The 22,684-nt window shown below is 54.3% G+C and overlaps 1 protein-coding gene across 4 annotated transcripts in view; it reads right to left on the bottom strand.

Moving 5' to 3' along the window:
• Positions 1-454: 454 nt before the first annotated feature.
• ADGRG1 (adhesion G protein-coupled receptor G1) overlaps positions 455-22,684 on the bottom strand; it is a 45,002-nt gene continuing 22,772 nt past the window's right edge. For 2 of the 4 annotated variants that reach the window (XM_061138603.1, XM_061138604.1), the window contains exons 2-14: positions 14,325-14,418; positions 13,359-13,781; positions 11,629-11,761; positions 10,954-11,101; positions 10,196-10,327; positions 9,754-9,870; positions 9,485-9,530; positions 9,122-9,225; positions 8,255-8,373; positions 5,889-6,157; positions 4,468-4,576; positions 3,149-3,417; positions 455-1,844 (exon numbers count right to left, since the gene is read on the bottom strand). In XM_061138603.1, coding sequence (XP_060994586.1) covers positions 1,714-1,844; positions 3,149-3,417; positions 4,468-4,576; positions 5,889-6,157; positions 8,255-8,373; positions 9,122-9,225; positions 9,485-9,530; positions 9,754-9,870; positions 10,196-10,327; positions 10,954-11,101; positions 11,629-11,761; positions 13,359-13,781; positions 14,325-14,418 — 2,094 coding nt within the window. In that variant the 3' untranslated portion in view covers positions 455-1,713. The remainder of the gene's footprint in view (positions 1,845-3,148; positions 3,418-4,467; positions 4,577-5,888; positions 6,158-8,254; positions 8,374-9,121; positions 9,226-9,484; positions 9,531-9,753; positions 9,871-10,195; positions 10,328-10,953; positions 11,102-11,628; positions 11,762-13,358; positions 13,782-14,324; positions 14,419-22,684) is intronic. The other 2 variants (XM_061138605.1, XM_061138606.1) reach the window with 1 other exon arrangement.

The raw sequence follows: 22,684 nt of genomic DNA, 5'->3' as shown, positions 1-22,684 counted from the left end.
TTTAAATCAGGGGATTTTACACCAGCACAATCTGGATTTCTCCTTGTAAAAGGCAGGTGGGGTCTGGCTATATGGGCCCTCATTCCTGCAAGGTGGTGATCGGCTCGAGCTGAGTAGCAACTGCACCCTCAGCGTGAGGCTTGTAACCTTCAGTCCCCCACTGACCCCACCACTTGCCACTGCCTCCCCACTGCTGACACCCAGTTGCCATTTCTCCTGCCCCATGCCCTGATAGCATTTCCAGTAGATTTCTTTTATACATGGCCGTCTTCTCTTGTTCGTGTTTCTCTGTTGTGCCCCCTGCCCCACCCCCATCGGTGACTCTTAACAGAAGCACAAAGCAAAGTTCAGGAGGAAATGCCCCCCCCCCCCAAATGTTTGCATTTGTTGGTTAGGTGACAACAACTTTTATTTTCTTCTGTGTACCCTTCTACAGCTTCCAAATTCTCTACGATGAACACATACTTCTTTTTAATAAAAGACAAATGCACTGGTAATTACAAAGGAAATCCTCCCCATCTTTAAGTCTGAGAGCCAGATCAAATGTTGCTCTCCTGCACGAAGTCGTCCTGGAATCCCAGCTAGGAGTGATGGTTCCCCCAATCCTGTGCCTGCAGCTCTAAGAGTTCTTGTGTTTGTGCATAGTTTCCACACTAGACTGAGAACTCCCAGAGGGGAATGTCCAGGTCTGGCCATTCGTGTCCAACAGAATTAACCGTGACTGGCTGTGGTGTGATAAAAACTGCCTGCAGGGGGCGCTAAGGGGCATGTCCGGCTCTACCAGCATTATCAGGGGAGGCGAGTCTCAGTCTTTAGAGGGCTGCGGTGGAAACGATTTTGGACTGCGATGTCCCATAGTTTGTGAGGCAAGAGGGCTTTGGGAGAAGCTGTGGGCCCCTGTGAGGTGTGGGCTTGGCAGTGGTGAGTAAGGGTGATGCAGCGTTGGAGAGGCCCGGATGGAAAGATGGACCTAGCCCAGCCCAGAAATGTTTCTACTAAGCCTGAGTCAGGGGCAGTCAAAGGCCCACACGGTAAATAAAGGTTTACAGCAGGCACCAGGTGGCTCTTGGGAACCACTGCCCAAAGTCCAGGGTTGGAATCAGGGACCCTGGGGCTGTGAGTGGAAGGCTAGGGAGGTCCTAGGAGAGGAAGGGAGGCGCAGGAAGGGGAGAGGGAAGGCTGAGGAGGCTGACAAAAGGGGAGGGTCCTGGGCTCAGAGGTAGGGAAGCTGTGCTTCTCCAGGTTTCTGGCTCAAAGCTCTGCCTCAACCCATTTTCCCTGCGTGCCATCCTTAGGTTAAAATGATCGGAGCTACAGAGTACCCTTGTGGTGATCACCAGAGACAGAGCAGCCATGGCACATTTTTGTCCTGGGCGGGAGCCCAGGACCAAGGGTGCCGCCAGCCTCCAAGGTTCAAGTCCTGCAGACTCCCAACCCCCAGCTACAAGGGCTGGTCCAGTGGTGGTGCATTAAGACCAGCCTTCAGTTCCACTCCTGGTCCTCCTGAGATGGACCCAAGAGGCAAGTAGTCAGAAGGCCCAGCCTGGGAATTTCTGGCTGCCATGGCAACAGCCCCATCCCTCCATGATCCTCGGGCCTTCTCAAGTCTTCAGCTGGCCCACCCAGGGCCGGGCCTGGCTGCAGAGGCTGCAGGCAGCAGTGAAGAGAGACAGGTGACTCTGCTTCTTCACACCGGCGGGGGGCGCTGGCGGCCTAGATGCGGCTGGATGAGGTGCTGCCCGAGCTGATGGGGAGCCTGGCACTGTCCGAGTTGCTCTTCAGAGGGGAAGGCCCACCCCGGGCCTGCAGGCGCATGGACCAGTACCAGAGGAAAATGAGGAAGCCTGTGGGCGGCAAGGGGGTACAGGGCTCAGAGGCTGGGGGCAGCCCCCCCAACACCACTCCCTTCCATTTTGACCCATGTCTGCCCACACCCCCCTTCACAGGCTCCCCACACTGACTCGATCCCAGGAGTACTGACTACGCCAGGCACTGGACAACGCTCTATGTATCATCTCACTTTATTCTCTCCAGGTCCCTTGAGACCAGGCCTCGTTATTATCATTCTGTTTTACAAACAGGGAGACTGAGGCCCAGGGCATAGGGGCTTGGCTGAGCCAGGAGCCCAGCAGCAGTGGTCCGGCCCTGGAGCCATCTTGCTTTCCCTGTTTTCCTGCCCAGGCCTTCCTCCCTACCCAACACGGTAAAAAACGAAGGTGTGTGTGTGTGTGATGTTGGGGGTGTGGGGGAAGCAGGGTGCAGGTAGACCAGGAACAGATCCTCATGGCATCAAGCCAGGCCCCCACGATCCAGCCCCTCACCTCCTCCCCATCTCCCCCCAAGCTCACTGTCCCTTACGCAGCTCCTCCTCAGGGTTCCTCCAACACACACCCTACTTCTAGCCTCAGGACCTTTGCTCACGCTTCTCCCTCTGCCTGGAGCACTCCAGTCCTAGACCAAGCCTCCTCAGCCTGTAAGCTGCACCTGGGCGTCTGTAACAAGGAGGACTCTGACTCAGCAGGTGTGGGGCGGCCCAGAGGTGGCGTCTGCAACAAGCTCCTGATGCTGCTGGTCCAAGAAACACCCTTGGAGTAATGGGACCCTTGATCTCTCCATGGGTAGAGAGACCCACCTTTGTTTTTCACCGTGCTGGGTAGGAGGACTTGGGCAGGATAACAGGGAAGGCGAGGCCTCCATGGGGTCCCCGTGCAACGGGGGTGGGGCGTGAGGGAGGCGAAGTGGACAGCACCCTGGATCCATGGCTGGATCCTTCTGTTGTCTTTGGATGTCTCCTAAACAGAGGGGCCTCCCTCCCCTGAATGTCCTCCAGGAGGCTCAGACCATCTATCACCTTGACCACCTTGGTCTTCAGGGCCACACTTGGTCTTCCCCACTAGAGATGAGCTCTGCGAAGCAAGGCTCTTGCCCGGCTAGTTCACAACTGGAGCACCAGGGCTTAACACAGAATCTACACAGAGTAGGTACTCATCAGTACCTATTGTACAGAGACTTATCCACTGTGGCCCAGAGGCCCCCACTTTATGAACGGGCAGGTTGAGGCCCAGAGAAGGGTCATCTCGTCCGTGGCCTGTTCTCTAGGCCTGGGCACCCTTCCTGGGCCGGGGTCTAGGGTCTTCTCCACACCTACCTTGCAAGGAGGTGACGATGCTGAAGAAGTAGAGGGCGACAAGCTGGAAGGTGCCAGAAGCAAAGGAGAAGAAGACCACGGCCCAGGGCAGGCCGAGGACCAGACTGAGGCCCAGCAGGGTGAGCACGTGGGGCCACTTCTGGGCATGTGGGCGCAGCCGCAGGATCTGCACCACCATGGTGCCCAGCATGGCCATGTTGAACAGAAACACCAGGCTGAATAGGCCCAGGTTGGTGACATGGCTGATCAAGGAGTCCCGGATCCAGCACCTGTGGGCAAGCATACGAAGGCTCAGGGCAAGGCCGGGCTCATGTGGTGCTTCCTGGGCTGTGGGCAAGTACCATGGTGAGCCCCAGTTACAGGGCAGTTACTTTAGACACCACCAATCCAAGGGCCAAAAAGTCACTCTTCTTTCAACTATCCTATACTCCTCCTCTATAGTCAAGAGAAAGGCTCAGTTTGGTGCCAATACGTTTTTAACACTTTTAACACTTGCTAGTCTCCCTTTTCAAAAAGTGCCAGACTTAGGCTCACTGCTTTCATCAAGAATTTAGTAGCAGGATTTTCTTGTTCCTGGGTTTGCTTTCATGACTATTCACTGTTTATGACAAGTAATGCTTATTTCCCATTTATGTGTAATATGACTTAAAAAAATACATTTAACAAGCCAGAAGATTTAAAGAAAAAAATTAAGCAATAATAATACAGATGATACAAAGTAAGGCAAAAATCACAAGATTATGGTGCAAAAAACTGAAATTTGTAAAACACTGAAGGAATGGAAAGGATTCCTTCCTAGCCTAGGGCTCAGGAGCTCTGGATTCTACTCTAGGTTCAGAGAGACTCACAGGCCAGGACACCACCAGCCTGGGTGAATTAGCTGAATGTAGGACTGGATTTCAGCCCCATTCATCTCCTGGTTGGGTACCTTTGAGCAGGGTGGTGTGGATCCCTGCCTTCTCTGGGACTCAGTCTTTCTATCTTTCCATGGGGAGGAAGATAGAAGTGTGCAGCAAAGGAACATCCTAAAGGTTCATCTGCTCCAGCCCAGACTCCCACACACACATGGGGAAACTGAGGCCCAGAGAGGGGCCAGGACCTGTGCAAGGTTATCTGGCAAGTGAGTGGCAGATCCAGGCCTGTTCTCACCCTCCCTGAGAGAAGCATCACCCTTAGCCCGGAGATCCAGCCAAGGCCAGGCCAGTACTTCCAGCACCCGGCACCCAAGAGTCTCCTGCTAAGTGTGACCTGGGCCCAGGCTGCTCTAACTTCTGCACCAGGAGGCCCACACTCCTGCCTCCACTGCACAAGCCACTCACATGGAAGGGTAGATGACACTCTCAGGGGTCTTGTGCACCGCAAGGATGATGTGACCATAGTTGTTCACGTCCACCAGTGCCACGAGCATCACCAGGAAAACGGGGAAGCCTGTGGGCAATGAAGCAGGGAGCTCTGTCTCCCACCTTCCCAGGTCTGCCCTCCCCTTCCCTCTGGTGAGCCCGCCTCCTCTCACGTTCCCTCCAGGACCTGTGCTCCCAGAGCCCAGCCAGCTCCTCCTGGGGAAAGTCCTCCAAGCTTGGACCCTCCCTTCTCTATTCCAGTTCTGGTTTCCCAAGTCATGTCCAACTCTTGCGACCCCATGGACTGTAGCCCACCAGGCTCCTCTGTCCATGGGATTCTCCAGGCAAGAATACTGGAGTGGATTGTCATTTCCTTCTCCAGGGATCTTCCTGGCCCAGGGATTGAACCTGGGTCTTCTGCATTGCAGGCAGATTTTTTACCAACTGAGCTATGAAGGAAGCTCCTGGTTTCCCAAAGGGGGGCCTAACTCCCCTAACCTAACCCCTGCCCCCTCAGCATCCTGGGAGGCCCTGGGTAAGGGCCAACAGGTCCCTGCTGGGGGGCTGGATGTCACAGGAGAAATGAGAGAAGCAGACATTGGTGGGGTGGGGTGGAGGACAGTTCAGTGGGGGACACCTAGAGTTAAGCCCCAAAGGGATGTCTATTTTGGGCCTTAACTCTGTCCGTGAGGTGGAGACTGAGAGCTCCCTGGAAGGGGTTGCCCACCATTAAACACCTGGATTTTGACAAACAGCCAATTCTGAGGGAATTTCATATAAATCAATGATATGAACCAAGAAGGAACCAAATGAAAAATATGGGAGCAGCAGCAAGTTGGGATCAGGGTCATGTGGAGGTTGATGGGCCCACGCAGTGATCAAAAGGACTTGTGGTGTGTGCCCTTAGGCCTCGGGTCTGACAAAAGAGAGGTCAGGCCATAGGTGACTTGGGTTGCTATTGGCTAAGAACAAATGCCAGAGCCATTGGGAATCTGTTATCTGAGGTTCATCAGGGTCCACAGACTAGGCCACCGCCAGCCTAGGCGAGTCATGTGAGGACTGGATTACAGCCCCACGCATCCACAACGGGGTGCCTTTGAGCAGTGCACAGCCTGCACATCTGTACACGGTGGCTCTGTCTGCAAACCCAACTCGTAAAACAGAGATGAAGAGAGTATGTAAGCTTTTATTGGAGACAGGGCTCATCACCTCATCCTCCTAAAGAGGACCTTGATCCAGCCAAGGTAAAGAACCCCTGAGGATGGGTGAGTGAAGGAAAGCAGTGAGGGAATAATCAGAAGGGTAGGTGGAGAAGTAGACCGAAGTGCCCACCTTTTGTCAAAAGCCAAGAGGAAGAGGCAGGTCTGGGGGGAACCCACAAACCCCCTCCACTAACTTACCCCAGCCCACGATGCTCAGCTTGAGCAGGTAGCCTGGAACATAGGTGCCAAAGACCTCGACCACAAGTCGGTAGAGGTTGTAGCCCTCGAGGCCCATCCAGGAGAGGCAGGCGAGCAGAGAGAAGTGCAGGAAGATGGCGCTGGCACGGCAGGCAGCCTCAGAGCCTGACAAGGCCACCGGCTCGCTGAGCAGGAAGCTCACGTCCAGCAGGAAGATGGCCAGCAGCAGGTTCATGTGTACCTTGATGGTGTAGTCCCTAGATTTCCTCCTGCACAAGTCGGGGGTGGGCAGACAGGGTCACTCTGGTGGCCAGTGTGGGAAAGCAGGGAGGTGGGAGGGAGGTGGGAGGTGGGAGGGAGGGCCCGCCCACCCCTCCTCCTCCAGGCAGCCTTCCCAGACTACACACACACACACACACACACACACACACACACACACACACACACACACACACTCTTCCTATCCTACTCTTGTGGCTGCAACCAGGCTCTTGCCCACCTGTCCCTCTGCATCTACCCTGTACCCAGCACCCATAGGCTTGGGCACCATGTGTGCATTTAACAGCAGTCTCAGCTAGGCACAGATGCTCCAATCAACACAGATGCGACCATCAACCAGATGCTCCCAAAGTCAGAAGGGAAAGACTGGAATTTTTGCTGTTTTGGAGAATCCATGCCACCCATGTTCCATGTCTGTGTCTGTCTGCACAACTGTACATCTGTGAGCACAGGCTGTGTGTGCCAGGGTCCTTGAGTCTGCAAGCCTGTGTGTGCATGCCCTGCCCCCTTCCCGAGATACTATGTGGTCCAGGGCACCATCAGCCTTTCTGCCCCCAATGTGCCCTGCCTGGCACCATCCACTGCCTGTCCCAGAGGGCGCAGAAGAACATCTGCCATCCTGGATTTCCACACCTGCCCTGCCCCTAACACAAGGCACCACTATTGGCTGGCCCCACCCCCTCACCCCCAGTTTACTCATCTGTGAAGTGGGAGAACTGGCCCCCCTCAAGGGTGGGGTGAGGGTTACAGTGATATAAAGCACCCCACACAGATAAGCTGCTCAGTCCCGAAGGGTTCCCGTCCCTGTGTCCTGGGGCACTTTTGTGATCAGTGGGCTGGGGGGCTTGTGCCCCCACTCCTGGCCCTCCACTAAGCCTGCCAGCCGTCTCTCTTCGTCACCAACTGCAGCCCACCAGGTGTGCATCTGTGACCGTCCTGCACATGGCTCCACCCTCCCCTTCTCCCCAGGAGGACAGTGAGCTCACTCCAAGTGTCACTCCAGAGCTAAGGCTGTCTCCCCTCTGCCCCAGTGGCTGCAGGCCCCAACTGCAGGTAGATTCAGTCTAGGCAAAGCCCAGCTCTGACAATCCAGACCCCACACACAAGCCTGTCTGAGGGTGGGGGAGGTATTTCTTCACTCTGCCAAAGGTGACCTCTTCTCTCCTCAGGCACCCAAATGACTAGGGAGACAGGTTCCTCAATGGAGCTAGGAGGCCGGGCCTCAAAACAGACACCAGGGAATGGGGGCTGGGGAGAACCCTGGAGGCTCTGCCTGTCCACAGAGGCCACTGCCAGACAGCTCAGTAACTGGGGCCCTGTGGACCAGGAGCCTGCCTGCTTCGGTTCAAGCCTGCTTCTGCCACTTCCATGCTGTGTGATCTTAGTCAGGTCATTTACCCTCTCTGAGCACTCTTTCATAGGACCCTTGTGAGGATGAACCCAGTTCACGTCTATAAAGCACTTAGAACAGGGTGTGCCCATGGCTGATTCATGTCAATGTATGGCAAAAACCACTACAATATTGTAAAGTAATTAGCCTCCAATTAAAATAAATAAATTTTTTTTAAAAAAGAAAAAATTGCACTAAAAAAAATTGCAAATCTTTGAGTAGCCTTTAAGCAAATAAAGTATTGAAATGCATTTAAAATAGAGGGAAACAATGGGATATTTAAAATAAAGGAATGTATTCTATATGCTCAAAAAAAAAAGAACAGGGTGTGGCATGTGGGAAGCTTGATGTAATTGTTCACCATTATCATCACCAGCATCATCATATTACTATATGCCCCCAGTGGAATCATATCTGGTTCTTCAAAGACAGGAATCTAGATTCTTATGTCAACTCGCCCAATTTTAAATATTGGCAGCTAATATAAACTGTCAGTGCGATGTTATCCAAACATCACAGATCCAAAGAGAAAGGTCAGCGGACAGAACCTCCTGGGCTCCCACAAACCACACACACACACACGTCAGGGTCAGTCAGGTCAGTCTCCAGGGTGGGTCTCCCTGATTGTGGGGTCCTAGCTCAGGGGCTGGGCATGGAGGCTGTCCCTTCCCCTTTCCCTCCCAGCCCCAGGCCCTACCTGGAGCAGAGGTAGGCGGCCATGGTGAGGACGCAGGCCAGAGCGGAGATGACGCAGCCCACGTAGGAGAGGAGGGTCAGATAGTGCTTGTGGACGGTGTCCACCTCCACGGAGGCGACCTGGGGCCACAGGGCAGGTCAGGGTTGGCCTCTGTGCTGAGGGTTTGCCCAGAGGGAGGGCTAACCCGTGGTCCCTGGAGGACCTTGGGCATCTATGAGCCACTCTTGCCCCCCAGCGGAGCAAAGTGTGGTCCCATGAGTACATTTTTTTTCACCACATTCTCATATGGATCCCTGTCCCCACCAAGGTCCAGCGGACTCCACCAGAGAACCCCTTTTCTGTCCTGACACTAAATATGTTTCTAGAACACTCAACCCAGAAATAAGTCTCCTGGGAGCGAGTGAGCGCCCAACACCCAGAGAGCACCAGAGGACCACTCTGGTCCCTCGGATGCTGGGTCCTAAAATTCTGGGAGAATGAATGTAGGACACAAAGAGATCTTGGCGGGGGGTGGGCACCGAAGTCCACCACAAGGGCCTCTGCACTGGGCCTCAGCATCCCCTGGAAGGTTCTATAGAAACACAGTCCTGCCCCCACCCCAGCCCTGTAGAATCAGAATCCTAGGTTAGGACCAGGAACCTGTGTTTGTATCAGGCACCCAAATTTGGGGATACAGAGCAAGGACTTCAAAGACCTTTTACTTACTACTAGCTGTGTGACCTTGGGTAAATTGCCTAACCTCTCTGAGCCTCAGTTTCCTTATCGATAAAACGGGACAAAAGCAGGAGTCATCTTGAGGCTTGTTGTGAGGAATGAACAACATATATGTGAGAAGTGGCGGCAGTGGGGCAGGAGGAGGTCACGTACCATCAGAACTGCAAAGTAGGTCAGGTGGTTGCAGTGGCAGGATGTCTGTGTCTCTTTCCTGATGGTCTCACACCCCGCATCACTCCAGCTCCCCGGACTGCTCGCTGAGGAAAGGCCAGCATGAGGCTCTGAGATCAAGCTCAGCACCCCCACTGTCGCCCCCGGTACCCCACAAATGCATGACTGCATCCCCCTTCTGAGCTTTTGCTTCCTTCATCAGGCCCCTAACTTGCCATCACTCCCTCTTCAAAGCCACCTTCCTCCAGGAAGCCCTCTTTGATTAACTCCATCTACCCCACCCTCTAGGACCCCAACTACCTGCCTCCAGGTACCTGCCCAGCTCAGAGTCCCCTCCACACTCACATGTCAGGTCTTCAACCCAGAATACACATTGCAGAGTCACATTCTTCTGTAGGGACAAGAAAGAAGGGGTGGGCCCTGTGACAGTCTACTCTTTTCCAGCCAGGCCGAGGGAGCCAGTGCCAGGGCCCCACCCTATTTTGACCTGACTGGCCAATGCCCTCAGCGAGTCCATCAGTTTGTTAAAGGCGAGTAGTTCAGAAAAGAGGAGGGACAGGAGGACATGGGCAAACAGGGACCCTTTTTCCCTGGGTTGCTTGGCTCACACTCACCGGCTGTGGCTGGTGCTGGAAGGTGAGCACCACAGGCTTCGAGAGGTTGGCTACTTTGGTGTTCTGCACAACAATACCCAAGACCTTCTCTCCCAAGACCTGGCTGGAATTCTTGTCCTAGATAAATGGGGTATGGAGGAGAGGGGAGGGAGGGGGCTCAGGACTGAGAAGAAGAGTACATTCTTGTCTCTGCCCAGTACATTGCTCCCAGATTTTGAGTCTCCCTCTGGAAACAATTCTTGCGTAGGTAGTCATTTACACCATAGTAAGAATGACAGCATTTAGGCCTTTCCCAGCTCTAAAGCTCATGCACGTTGCCATCTGATTTCTGACTTTACAAGGACTCTTGGAGGAGAGGGCTACCTTCCATGCCTACCTTCCCTCTCTCTGTCAGACAGAAGCTACTTTCCCCAAGGGAGGCCACAAGGACCACCACCCCTACCTGGAACAGAGCTTGGCTGCTGAAGTCCACCAAGAGGAGTCTCTTCTCAGCTTCCTGCCTCCTGCCCTTGCTCTTCTGGAAGAGCACACTGGGCAGCACCACCGAGTACTCCAGGATCTCGCTCTGCTCCTCCTGCAGACCAGAGGACCCGCTGGGGCTCAGCCAGAAGTGGGCTTCCAGGACCCTGCCATGTCCCCCCAGCACACGCCTTCCTGCATGCTGCCATCTCTAAGCCCACCTCCTTCACGAAGCCAGACTCACAACAACCCCGCTCACTCCTCCTTTCCTTGGCACCGGGGCTGGCTAGGGAGCCTTATCCCCCTCCCAGGGGATAAGGGCCTGGGAGGATCATGTGGTATTCTGGTGTCTGGGTGTCAGACACTGACCCTGCCTATGGCCCCCTGGTGTGCTGGGGGATATGGAGGGTGGGGGGGTGGCCGCCCCTCCCCGCAACCAGGTCCATCAAGGCACAGGCCTTTTGGCATTGGTTGTCGGTCCACAGGGATGTGTCCCAGGAGCCCCTGGTGCAGGGCCCAGGTCCCTGACTGTTCTGTCCCCACTGCTGTGACCTGAAGGGTCCTCAATGCTACCAGGTCTGGGCCTGACTCTCTGGGCCTGAGGCCTTCCTCATCAGCACACATCTGGCTCCCAGAGGCCAGGGGTGGGGGTGGGGGTGGGCCGTGTGAGGGGTGGGGGGAGGGAGCGCTCGCAGCCTCCACATCTGCTTCCTGCCCTGGCTACCCATCCTGACCCCTGACCTCCCGCCGGGAGTGGATGTGCAGGTCCCGTGGATTGAAGTCAGACTGGAGCTTCCACACTGTGGCATTGACCCGCTCCTCCTCGAAGGACACGGCGTCCCCTGTGAAGTTCACAGAGGCCAGCTTCGACTCCAGGCTCTGCAGCTGCCTGGAAGCAGGGGGGAGAGAGGAGGGGATGACTTGCTGGGAGTGAAGGGGGGATCCAGGTAGGCCAGCCGGCAGGAAGACAGAGTGAGCAGAGAGGCAACTCAGGCTGATACACAGGAAAGAATGTGGGGCCTGACAGAATGACCTGCGGGGGTGATGCGGAGGAAACCGGGGCCTCAGCGCAAACAGGAAAGGAGTGGGCCTCAGACTCAGCCACCAGGTTCTGGGCCCAGTTCTGCCTGGACCGACCTACTTTGCACCGCCGGGCAGCCCTACCCCTCTCTGGGGTAGCTGAGCTGTAAAATGGGTCAATCCTTTTCCCTTATTGGTGGAGAGGAGGGCTTGGGTGCTAATAAGAGAGACTTTTCTTTTTTCTGATACAGGCAGGTGAGGGGTCTTGGCCAGTGGGACTGAATCGAGATGGAGACCAAGGGGAGGTCTCCATGGTCTTTCATTCCAAATCCCTGCCAGGCCTGGGTCTGGGGGAGCCTCCTCCTCACCCCTCACATGCTGCGGACCCACACTTACTGGCCCATGGGGGTGAAGGGGGGCCTCCTTGAGGTCTTCCCGGGATGCTTCAGAAACTGGCTGAGCCGCTGGAGGTCCCTTTTCAGCTCACATATGTTCACCGAGGCATTGTGGGAGGCCTTGTGAGGGGGATCTGGGGAGAGGGACGGACAGACCCACCAAAGGCTGTTGAACGGGGTTCTACTCACTCAACTCAGGCCACACTCATCACACTCTCAATTACTCCCCCTGTGACTCTGACAGCTTCTGTCCCCATTTTACAGAACAGGAAACTGAGGCTCCAAGGAGTAGGGTAGACTCCCCAGGTCACTCAGAGATGTAGCCAGCCAGATGGGGCTCTGTCATACAGAGCCCGCAGCAACTCCAGCCCCAGCAGGGTGGGCTAGACCACCCCTACCCCTACTCCAGGCATCCTTCTGACCACACAGAGGCGGCTGGGAGGGCCAGTTCCTCAGGACCAGCCAGGCCTCCTTCAGGAGGAGCTGGGGGGTGGGGGGCTTCTGTGATGGCTCCAGGGCCTTCCCCGGGCTACCCTGCCCCCAAGGGCCACAGACTCAGGCATCTCCAGGGGTTAGATGGAACTCTGATGAAGTAGGCAGATGGAAATAGGGACATAAGGGGAGGGAACAGGCCCTATGCCATCAAATAAGGCAGGCCCTGTGGTCACATCTGAATTTTTAAGGCAGAAAGCCTGATTTTTCAGTCATTTGAAAACCCTGGCTCATGTTTTCCAAAAACTCTCTACAGACCAAGTAAGACCAGACCAGATCTCCTCTTCAGGAGGCCAATTTACAGCTGTTCCTGACTTTGCCCTAAACCCTCCCAGGTTGGGGCAGAATCCGGGCCTGGGGACAGGGATCCCCATCCACCCGCCCCACCTGCCCCAGCTCTGCCCCCTCCATCCTTCTCCCCACGCCCACCGCCCCCCCCCCCCCCGACCCCGTAGCATTTCCATGGGCCTGGAGATGCTAACATATTCAAAGCCCTGTGCCCCCTCCCTTGGGAGCCTTGCCCCAAACTGGAGCTGCCTGAAAGGAACCAGAATCAGGGAAATCCTGGACCAGAAGTAAAGCCTCCAGCTCCTTCTGGCCAGCCCCTGCTCCCTGCCTCCACCCCGCACTGAATAGAAGGCAGTGGTCCGGCCACACCTGTCACATCTCAGCCAGAAGACTCAGTCTGCGGACCTCAGTGTCGGCCTCCAGCTTTGCCGCTTCCTGACCTTTGACCTCTCTTCCTGTCCTGCGGCCCCAAGCCAATCAGCTCCTGGGTTCAAATCTGGCTCCCTCTCTTACTCGTTACTCTTGCAATTTTGGGCCTCTCTGAGCCTCAGTTTCTCCTCTGTGAAATGGGGATAAGCAGTCTAGATGAGGCTGATTAAGCAGAATTTTTCCTCCGGCTCCAGACCTCTAGTCCCATCTCTCCATTCTCTCTGCTCCCACCCTGTTCATCTCTCGTCTTGCTTTACCTGGACCTACACTGCAGCCGCGGGATGGGACTTCACCCTCCTCCCTCACCCCTGTCTTCCCACAAACACACCTTGCCTGACACTCCTTCCGCTCCTCAGACACCTTCCCTGAGTCCCCACTGCCTGTGAACAGAGCCCCCCAACTCCAAGACCTGACATGCAGCCCAGACTGCCTTAAGCCCCCCTTCCCAGCCCCAGTGCATTTTGCCTTCCCCATTTCCAGGCCTTGGGCCAAGCCCTTCCTTCTGCCTGGAAGTCGCCTTACTGTGGAAGGAGAAGATGAAGCTGGCTGCGCTGGGCAGACTCGTGTTCTGGGGGCTCCACCAGGAGCTGACAGAGGTGGCAAACAGCGGGGGCCCCGGGGCCAGGGTCTCCTCCTGATGCCGGAAGCACAGGAGGTCAGGGGCTTGGTCACTCAGCACGAAGTCATTCTTGCCGTAGCGAAGATGCAATTTCCCCGCGTGGCGGTTCCAGTAGAGGCAGAAGTGGTAGAGGCCCCTGGGCTGAGGGAATGGCCAAGAAGCCAGGTGGACTTCAGGGAAGGGGGCATGGATGATGAGGGCCTCCTCAGAGTTCCTGATGGAGATGTGGAGCTGGGACGCCTGCTTATAATGGAGGCTGCTGTTATGCGTCTGGTTCCGCTGGCCGCAGAAGCGGAAGTCTTCCCGGGGGCCCCCGCCACGGGCACCTGAGGGGGCAGAGACTGCAGATGGGACTCTGGGCTGGAGGCAGGCCCTGGGCCCAGAACACAGGAGCCCAGTGCCTGGGACCCACACACATTCCAAGGACCTATACTTCAAAGGGTCTCAAAAAATATGAATCTACCCTGCTCCAAGATGGTTGGCTTCAAAATAGGAAAAGAACAAACTCAAAATCAGAAGACAAAAAAAAAGAAAGAAAGAAAAAATTTCAAAGGCAAAATAACATTTTAAATAGCAATAAAATACTTCACAAGGCCATGCCTGCTACAGACAGTGGTGCAGGCTGTGCACTGCACAAGGGTGCTCTGGCTGCAGAGATGAGTGGGGCCAAAATGCACCCCAAGCTGTGTACTGGGGGGCTGCATTTGACAGAAAGAAGAGGAGCCTTAATCTTTTCTCCAAGGTACCACCTACTTGCTAAGCTGTATTTGCAGGCCTGTGCCTGCCCAAAGCGGTTAGTGGATGTGCTGGTCCTTAACACAAGGATGGCATTTTAACAGAAGTCCCAGGGCACCTCCAGGAAAACCTACCTGGAAGCAGGAGGAGACCCAGCAGGAACAGCGGCATCTGCAGCAGCACTTGGGCAGTCATCTTCCTCCCCCAAGGCACCCGAGACATCACCGCCTGAAAGAAGCCAGCAGTTAGCTGAGGTCCTGACCCCCAGGGTGACTACCAGTCCCACAGAGGGACAAACCAGGGTAGTATGGTCAAGGGATGCGAGGCAGGGAGGCACGTTGGCAACAGCCTGTGGACCTCCCCCAGAGCTGCCAGGAGTGGAGAATCAGGAGGCAGTGGCCGAAAGAAGACACGCAGATGACCAATAGGCATGTGAAAAGATGTTCTGCATCACTAATTACTAGAGAAATGGAAATCAAAACTACAATGAGGTATCATCTCTCACTGGTCAGAATGGCCATCATTAAGAAGCCTACAAATAGCAAATGCTGGAGAAGGGATGAAGAAAAGGGAACCCTCCTACACTGTTGGGGGCAATGTAAAATGGTGCAGCCACTATGAAGAACAGCATGGAAGTTCCTGAGAAAATTAAAAATAGAGTTGTCATATTATCCAGTAATCCCATTCCTGGGCATATACCTGGACAAAACTATAATTCAAAAAGATACACGCACCCGTAGGTTCATAGCAGCACCATTCACAATAGCCAAAACATGGAAACAACCAACAAGTCCATCAACAGAAGAATGAATAAAGGTGTGTACATACATGCAATGAAATCCTACTTGGCCATAAAAAAGGATGAAATAATGCTACTTGCAGCAACATGAATGGATCTAAAGATTATCACACTACATGAAGCAAGCCACAGAAAGTCAAATATAGTATGATATCAGTTACATGTGAAAGCTAAAATATGACACCAATGAACACATCTACAAGACAGAAACAGACTCACAGACATAGAGAACAGACTTGTGATGGCCAAGAGGTAGGGGGGTGGGGGAGGGATAGATTGGGAGTTTGGGGTTAGAAGATAGAAACTATTGCATACAGAATTGATAAAAAACAAGGTCCTAGTGTATAGCATGGGGAACTATATTCAATATCCTGTGATCAACCATAATGGAAAAGAACATGAAAAAGAATATATATGTATTCTATAACTGAATCACTTTGCTATAAGCAGTAATTAACACAATGTTGTAAATCAACTATTCTTCAATAAAATAATTTTTAAAATAAAATTTTTTTAATTAAAAGAAAAGGCAGTGACTGAATTCAAGTCCCAGCTCCAACTCTCGCTTGCTGCATAACCCTGTGTAAGTCAGGGAAAACAGGACTAATAATAGTACCTCTCTTCCGAACCCAGCAGTGATGGGGTAATCAGGGTAGAATTAGTGGGGGGGAAGCTCCATAGCATCACCAGGAACCACCCCACCCTGCCCCCTCCGGGCCTTCAGAAGACACAAGAAAAAGGGTGCTCTCAGGGTTCTCCTCCAGGAATCTCACCATGATCACCCCTAAGACCCAGCTCAGAGGACATCTCCTTACGGAAGACTTCCTCAACGCCCTCTACAGTCAGTCCTGGACTCCTTTGGTTCCCGCCTCCAGCCAGGGTCTCCTGTTAGCCAGCTCTGGGAGGTACAGGACGATGCATCCCTCCTCCACACGGAGCTCCTGATCCATCGCTGTGCACAGGCCCTGGTGTTCACAGAGGTTACTGGGCAGCCAGGCCGCAGGGGGAATTGGAGTGAAGGATCAGTGCGGTCACAGCGCCCTCTACAGGGGATGGAGGAGAAAGGCACTTCCTGGTATGGCCACCAGGGGGAGCCAGTTCCCAAGGCAACCGGAAAGGCAGAGGGACGTCCCAGTCTGGCAGAGAGAAACAGTATGGTCCAAGCTGGGGAGGATCCAGCTCCCCTCAGCCCTCTCCTGGAGTAGAATGGGTCACTCCTCCAGCATCTGTTAGCTGAGTACCCACTATCTGCCAGCCTGTGCTGACCCAGCTTCCTCACCCCTACACCTATGCTAATCTTCATTCCAACCCTGTGAAATAGGCCCTACCATTTGACCCATTTCACAGATAGGGAACCTGAGATCCAAGGAATTAAACGACTTGCCCATTTAATTGTTCCAGAGGCCAAGGGCTTTCCCTGCCTGATCAGCACTGTAGTGCCTGGCAGGGAACCTGCGTGCCTGGTACTTACAGAGAGATGCCGGGTGGCTTGGCCCACCCCACGGCCATCTGGCCCAGTGACTGAGCTGGGTGCTGGGAATCACGAACAGACACCCTCATCCTGTGGGGAGCTGCATATGTCTGTGGTGACAGATGCAGTCATTTGCCACAAGCCAGACAAAAGGAAGCCTGGCATCCGTGGGGCATGTGAGGAGTTTGATTTGGGGGAACCCAGGAGGGCTTCCAGGAGGAAGTGACTTTTGGATGGACTATTTGAGGGCAGCATTAAGTGAAGGGGTGGCCCAGGCAGGAATTCACTGAACAAACCTGGCCCCCTCAAGCCAGTCTCCAGGATCCCAACATATACAACAGAACCCTAATTTCTTGGGTCTGGTCGGTCAAATTGTTGGTCAACCGGGTTCATCACCCTGCCCTGGTGACATCACAAGACCCCAGAGAAGAAGGAAGTGAAAGTCTTTGGGGGAATGGCTGCTATTTCCTAAATTGTGATCTTTAAGGTTTCACTCTACATCCTCTCTGAGCATTTTGGTTCATTTTGGGTTTTGGTGTTTTTGTTTTTATTTTTAGGGGGAATGAAGGATTTATTACTTGAAGTAAGGAGAACGCCAAGGATCTTTCTAAAGCAGTGTCTCCCGTTTTGGCTCCTTTTGAAACTGTCACCCTAGAACAGTAGAAGGAAACCCAGCATCTGAGGACAGAAGTATGTCTCCTGGACCCCTTCTCTTTCCTTTTCCTTTCTGCCAGTCCCTGTCACTGTCTATACCTGATCCTCAGTACAAATGACATCTCCTCTAGGCAACTCCCCAACCCCTATTTTGACTTCTGCTCTATACTTGTGAACTCAGAGTTCACAGATCACTTTGCAAATATGGCCCCAGTTTTTCATTATGGCATTTGCATTCAAGGCCCAGAAAGGGCCAGTGATTCCCTGACCTCACACAGCAAGCAAGGATGGAGCTGACCAGAATCCAAGTATCTCTCCGGCCCACTGACTTTCAAAGTGAGTTACCACTATCAGTAAACAGTGCCCAGGACAGGGCAGAGTCATCTGTTTTCATTTATCTTCCTGGACTGATCTCTTTGAGAATGAAAAAGCAGAAAGAGGGAATGAGCTTCCCATCACCAGAAGGATACAAGTGAGGCTGCACTTGTGAAATGCCATGATTCCAACAGATAGGGATCAATGGCATGCTCTGACATTCCTGGGTCATCCCCACTCTACCCTGGCTGCTTGAATAGCCACTCCAAGGTGAACAACTCTAGCCTCATAGACTTTCTTGGAATTTGAGGGGGAGGGGCTTCCTGGCTTCCTTTAACCCATCCTTAGTAGAGTTGACTCTGGAGCCAGACTGTCTGGGTTTAAATCTCAGTTCCTCTACTCAATGGCTGTGTGTCTCTGGACTAGTTACTCACCTTCTCTGGGCCCCACTTTTGTCATCTGTAAATAGGAATAAAAATCAAGACTGTCGCAAGGGTCATTGTGAGAATTAAATGAATTGATATCCATAGAGGATTTAGAGCAGGAGCATGCACACGGCAGGTGCCATTGATGTCGGCCAAATACCTCTGCATCCTTCCTGGCCAGCTCACGCCTGCCCCTCACCCAACCCCCTGGGCCCATCACAGGTCCCGACTCCTACACCTTCCCTCCCACCCTCCACGTCACCCCCTCGTGGCCCCCACAGCCAGCTCAACTTCCAAAGTGCCTTGACCGGAAATTCTTCGAGCATGAAATTTCCTTTCTGGGAAGCCTGAAACCCCACCCAGAAAACTTCCCACCTCACAGCACGGACCTGAGCCTGTCCCCAGAGGCCTCTGAGAGACAGGAGGGCTGGACAGGGGCACCATCTACGCTCTCATGAAATCCTCAGAGCCATCCTGTGAGGCGGGTCCTGCTGCTTTGCCATTTTACAGATCAGAAAACAGAGACTAGGGCAGGGCTCTCTGTCCTAAGATTCCCCACTGGTGGAGCTAAGACATGGACCTCAGTGTTATTCTAGAGAACTCCTTGGAGAGCTGGAGCCAATAGTTTCTAGAGATGCTTGCTCCTCTGGTTTGGGGAGACCCCCAAACAAAAGGAGAGAGAAATGGTGGGTGGGTGACCGCCAAGACCACAAGCTGTGCAGGCAACTCCAGCCGCGAGAGAGAATTTAGGGGGCCGAGCCCCCAAGAGAGGCCCCTACATCCCCCACCCCGTTCCTTCTACAGCAGCTGCTCTTGACCTCAGGCCTTCCGTAAACACACATAGAGAACAGAACAATCCGGCCCAGTTTGACACAATGGGGGCCACCATCACAGAGTCCCCAAGGATCCAGGCAGAGCCGGGGGTGGGGGGGGCGGGGGGGGGCGGGTCTCATCTAAGCTAAGACTCCTGGCTGCCCATCCCCCAGGATGGCTGGGCCCAGGAGGAGATAACCCCAGTTCCAGTGCGGGCCCAGCCCTGCCCATCCTCATGGTGGGGGAGAGGGTAACGAGCAGGGGACCAATGGTCACTTTCTCCCCCGAGGCCTGACTCACTTCCTCTGCCATCCATATAGGGCCGCGAGTCACCGCTGGCCCAGTCCAGGCCCCTGGAAAACCCATTTCCTCGGAGGACGGAGGTGGAAGTTGAGTGGACAGGACCTGAGTGGCTCTGGGGTTAACCCTTCCCGGGCAGGCGCCTCCCCAGGAAGATGACCTAGGCCCCCTGGCCTTCTCCTGCCAGTAACATACACCGTGGACCGCAGACTTATCCATCCCCTGACCAGCCTCTTTGCCTGGAGTGCCTCCCTCTTTCCATGACCCAACTCAGCTTTCGAAACTCAGTGAAGATACACCCTCCCCCTGAAGCTTTCCCTAACTGCCATCAGAATTAACTTCTGCGTTCCTGGTGTGGTGGGGAAGGGGGCAGTCCACAGCCTACACTCAACCCTATATGCCCACCTTTGCCACAAGTTCACATCAGAGGTGCCAAAACCCACGATGGGTCAGAACCACCCCTAGAAGTTCACTGAAATGCATTATCACAGATCCCTCCACACTGACATTCAGTATCTCTGAAAATAGCACAAAATATTTTTTTCTTCATTCAGCAAATCAGAAGTAGGGGGGAAATTTTACCCAGTAGCTGCTGAGTCTGATGGGGTTTTTTTCCAATTTTTTTTCCTTTTTTTTTTTGCCAGGAGAGTAGTAACATTAGGATGAAAACACTTGCACACATACATACAGGGTACTGTCAGGGATACATAAACGTTTTGTGATAGAGTATGTGTGAAGGGCTTAGCAGTAAAGAATCCACCTGCCATGCAGAAGATGTGACAGGAACCTCGGGTTGGATCCCTGAATTGGGAAGATTCCCTGGAGAAGGAAATGGCAGCCCACTCCAGTATTCTTCCCTGGGAAATCCCATGGACAGAGGAGCTTGATGGGCCACAGTCCACAGGGTTGCAAAAGAGTTGGGCTGAGTGACTAAACAATGACAACGTGTGAGGGGCAGATACTCAGGTCTGGTGCGGGGCTTGGGAGTCCAGCTTGACCAGGCATCCCGTTGACCAACACTCCGCGGGCACAGGACCACTGGCTTACAAGGCTGGGATGACACCAGGAGCCCTGTCTTATGGAGTCAGAGGCGGGTGGGGCCCGGCCCCAGATCACTCAGGTGGTAAATGGTTAGCTCTGGACGGGAGCCAGGGCAGCCTGCCTCCCCCGTGGTGTCTCGTCTCCACCTCAGTGGTGGTGAAGATGAATCACAGTCCTGGGTGGCTCACCTAGCATTTAGCAGGGTGCCTGGAACCTGGAAGGGGCCTCCCCAAGCACAGCCGGGATCAGGGGGGCGTGGGTCGGGAGCCCCTGCCCCAGCGGGTCTCCAGGTATGAGCCTGGTCTTGCCCTCGTGTGGGGAGGGCCAGCAGCGGGAGGACCCAGCCCAGGTTCCCAGCTCCAGCCTCATCTTCAGCTGCTGGTCAGTGTGGGGGGCGGTGGGCACAACGGAGGGGGGACAACATGGAGATGCTGGCTCCCCGCTCCCAGCCCTGGACAGAGGGCCTTAGGGGAGAAGGATTTGGCCAAGAGAGGGGTGGGTGAGTGTGAAGTCCTTGAGGGTAGAACACACGCACATGAGGTGTGCATGCACGTGTGTGTGCGCTCATGTGTGCGGGTGTGTAGGGGAGTGAGGAGGGACGTTAGAACACACGCACATGAGGTGTGCATGCACGTGTGTGTGTGCTCATGTGTGCGGGTGTGTAGGGGAGTGAGGAGGGACGTTAGAACAGAGCGGAGGCTCTGCAGCAGGTGTTTCCCCCACGGGGGTGGGGTGGGGAGCTGAGAGGACCCTCCACCAGCCATTTCCAAACTCTCATAAAAGCAGTCTAACCTAGAAACTCCATGTACCCAACAAACAAAGGCAGTGCTCCCACCAGACCCCGGTGGGACCCCCGACCGCACCTCACTCTCACCCGGGCCCCCAGCCCCTCAGCAGAGCCCGGGGCTCCAGGGGGCACCGCTTGCATACATGGAGCCTGTCTCCCCCCCACCCCCATCAGTCACAGGCCGGGTGACCGAGGCCCAAGCGAGGTGACAGCACAGAACTCCCCCCAGGAAGGGTGTTCTGGCCTGGCCGGGGAAAACAGAGTGACTTCAGGTTCCAGGAATTTTTCTACAATTAAAGAGAATAAAAATTAAGCTAGCTGCCTGCCTCCCAGAGGCCGGCGGGTGCCAAGGCCTTGCCGGCTCACTGCCCAGGATGAGTCCCACATTCCAGAGCGCTGCCCCCCCAGCACGGGCCCTGCCGCCCCACGGCTTCCGTCCAGCAGGTCCCCGGGCCACGGCTCCCTCCGCGTGCTCAGAAGGGCCTGGCCCTGTGGGGAGAGCGATGAAGGGGAGGAGAGGGGCACCTGCCCAGGTGAAGGACGCCAGGTTCCCCCGAGAGCCAGTCGTCCAGAGCCGCCCACCCTGCCACCTGCTTTATCTGCAACCAGAGTGTTTGCTTAAGAGGCCTCAGAGAGGCCAACACACCATCACCAGAGATGAGCCTGGGCTTGAGTGTGCCCTCCTCCAAACCTCTGCACACACCGGTCCTCCCCACTGGATGCCAGCCTTGTGACGTATCTCTAAAGGTCTAACTTAGAAACACCATGTACCCAACAAACAAAGGAGGTACCCCCACCAGACCCCAGTGGGATCCCGGACCATACACTGGCCTTCGGCCTCCACATCCTCCCCCGACTGCCCTGCACTCCAGCCTCGCAGTGCCTGGCAGAACGGCAGACGGTGGGAATAAACAGAGGTCTAGCCGGCACAGCAAACAGGAGCTGGAATCCAAGAAGGGGAGTGGGGGGTGAGTTCCCATTCAGCGAGCACGCACTTGGTGCCCAAAACTGTGCAAGGCACTTTTCACAAATGGTTGTTCAATCATCACCTTAACTCTATAAAGCAAATACTGTTATTGCCCCCATGTAAAAAGGAAATGGAAATCCAAAGAGGCTAAGTGATGCCCAGGCAAGTAAGTAGACAAGCCAGGATCCAGACTTTAGTCTACCAAACCTCAAAGCCCATGATTTCAGCCATTACGGTCGGTCACCAGAGCCCCTTCCTTCCCTTCTCTGGAACTATCTCCCTGACTTTACCATGAGGTAACTTTGCCAAGCACTTCCTAAGAAGCTGTGTACTTAGTCACTTAGTCATGTCTGACTCTTTGCAAGCCCATGGACTGTAGCCCACCAGGCTCTTCTGTCCGAGGGATTTTTCAGGCAAGAACACTGGACTGGGTTGCCATTCCTTTCTCCAGAGGATCTTCCTGACCCAGGGATCAAACCCAGGTCTCCTGAACTGCAAGCGATTCTTTACTGTATGAGCGACAGGGAAATTCCTCCCTAAGAAGCACTAGTTCCCAAGCTAGAGAAATACTGCTGGTCCTACTTGGTCGTATGAATTAACATATCAAAGGCTCTGATAAGTTCTGCAGAAAGAAAGTCCACAGAGCTTGGTTGGGCTTAGTTTCCCAGCCCAATATGATGGTGCATGCTTTTTTTTTTTTTTTACAGAATACCTATTACCACTGTGAAAAAAAGGAGGTCTCAGAAATCTTGACAACTCGCAGATAAGAAAACTGTCAGCATTCCTCCTCCCAGCCTCCAGCCGCCTCCCCTCCCCTCTGAGCTGTCCCAAAGGCCATTAACTAGCGGGAGATGGGCTACAGGAGCCATTTAGGCTGTGATGTTCCCCAGGGCAACTCATCACCATCTTTGACACTTCCAGG

The sequence above is a fragment of the Dama dama genome, chromosome 4 (assembly GCF_033118175.1).
Source record: "Dama dama isolate Ldn47 chromosome 4, ASM3311817v1, whole genome shotgun sequence".
NCBI classification, from domain to species: Eukaryota; Metazoa; Chordata; class Mammalia; order Artiodactyla; family Cervidae; genus Dama; species Dama dama.
Note: the sequence above shows the minus strand (reverse complement) of the source record. Positions and strands in the feature narration are given on the sequence as shown.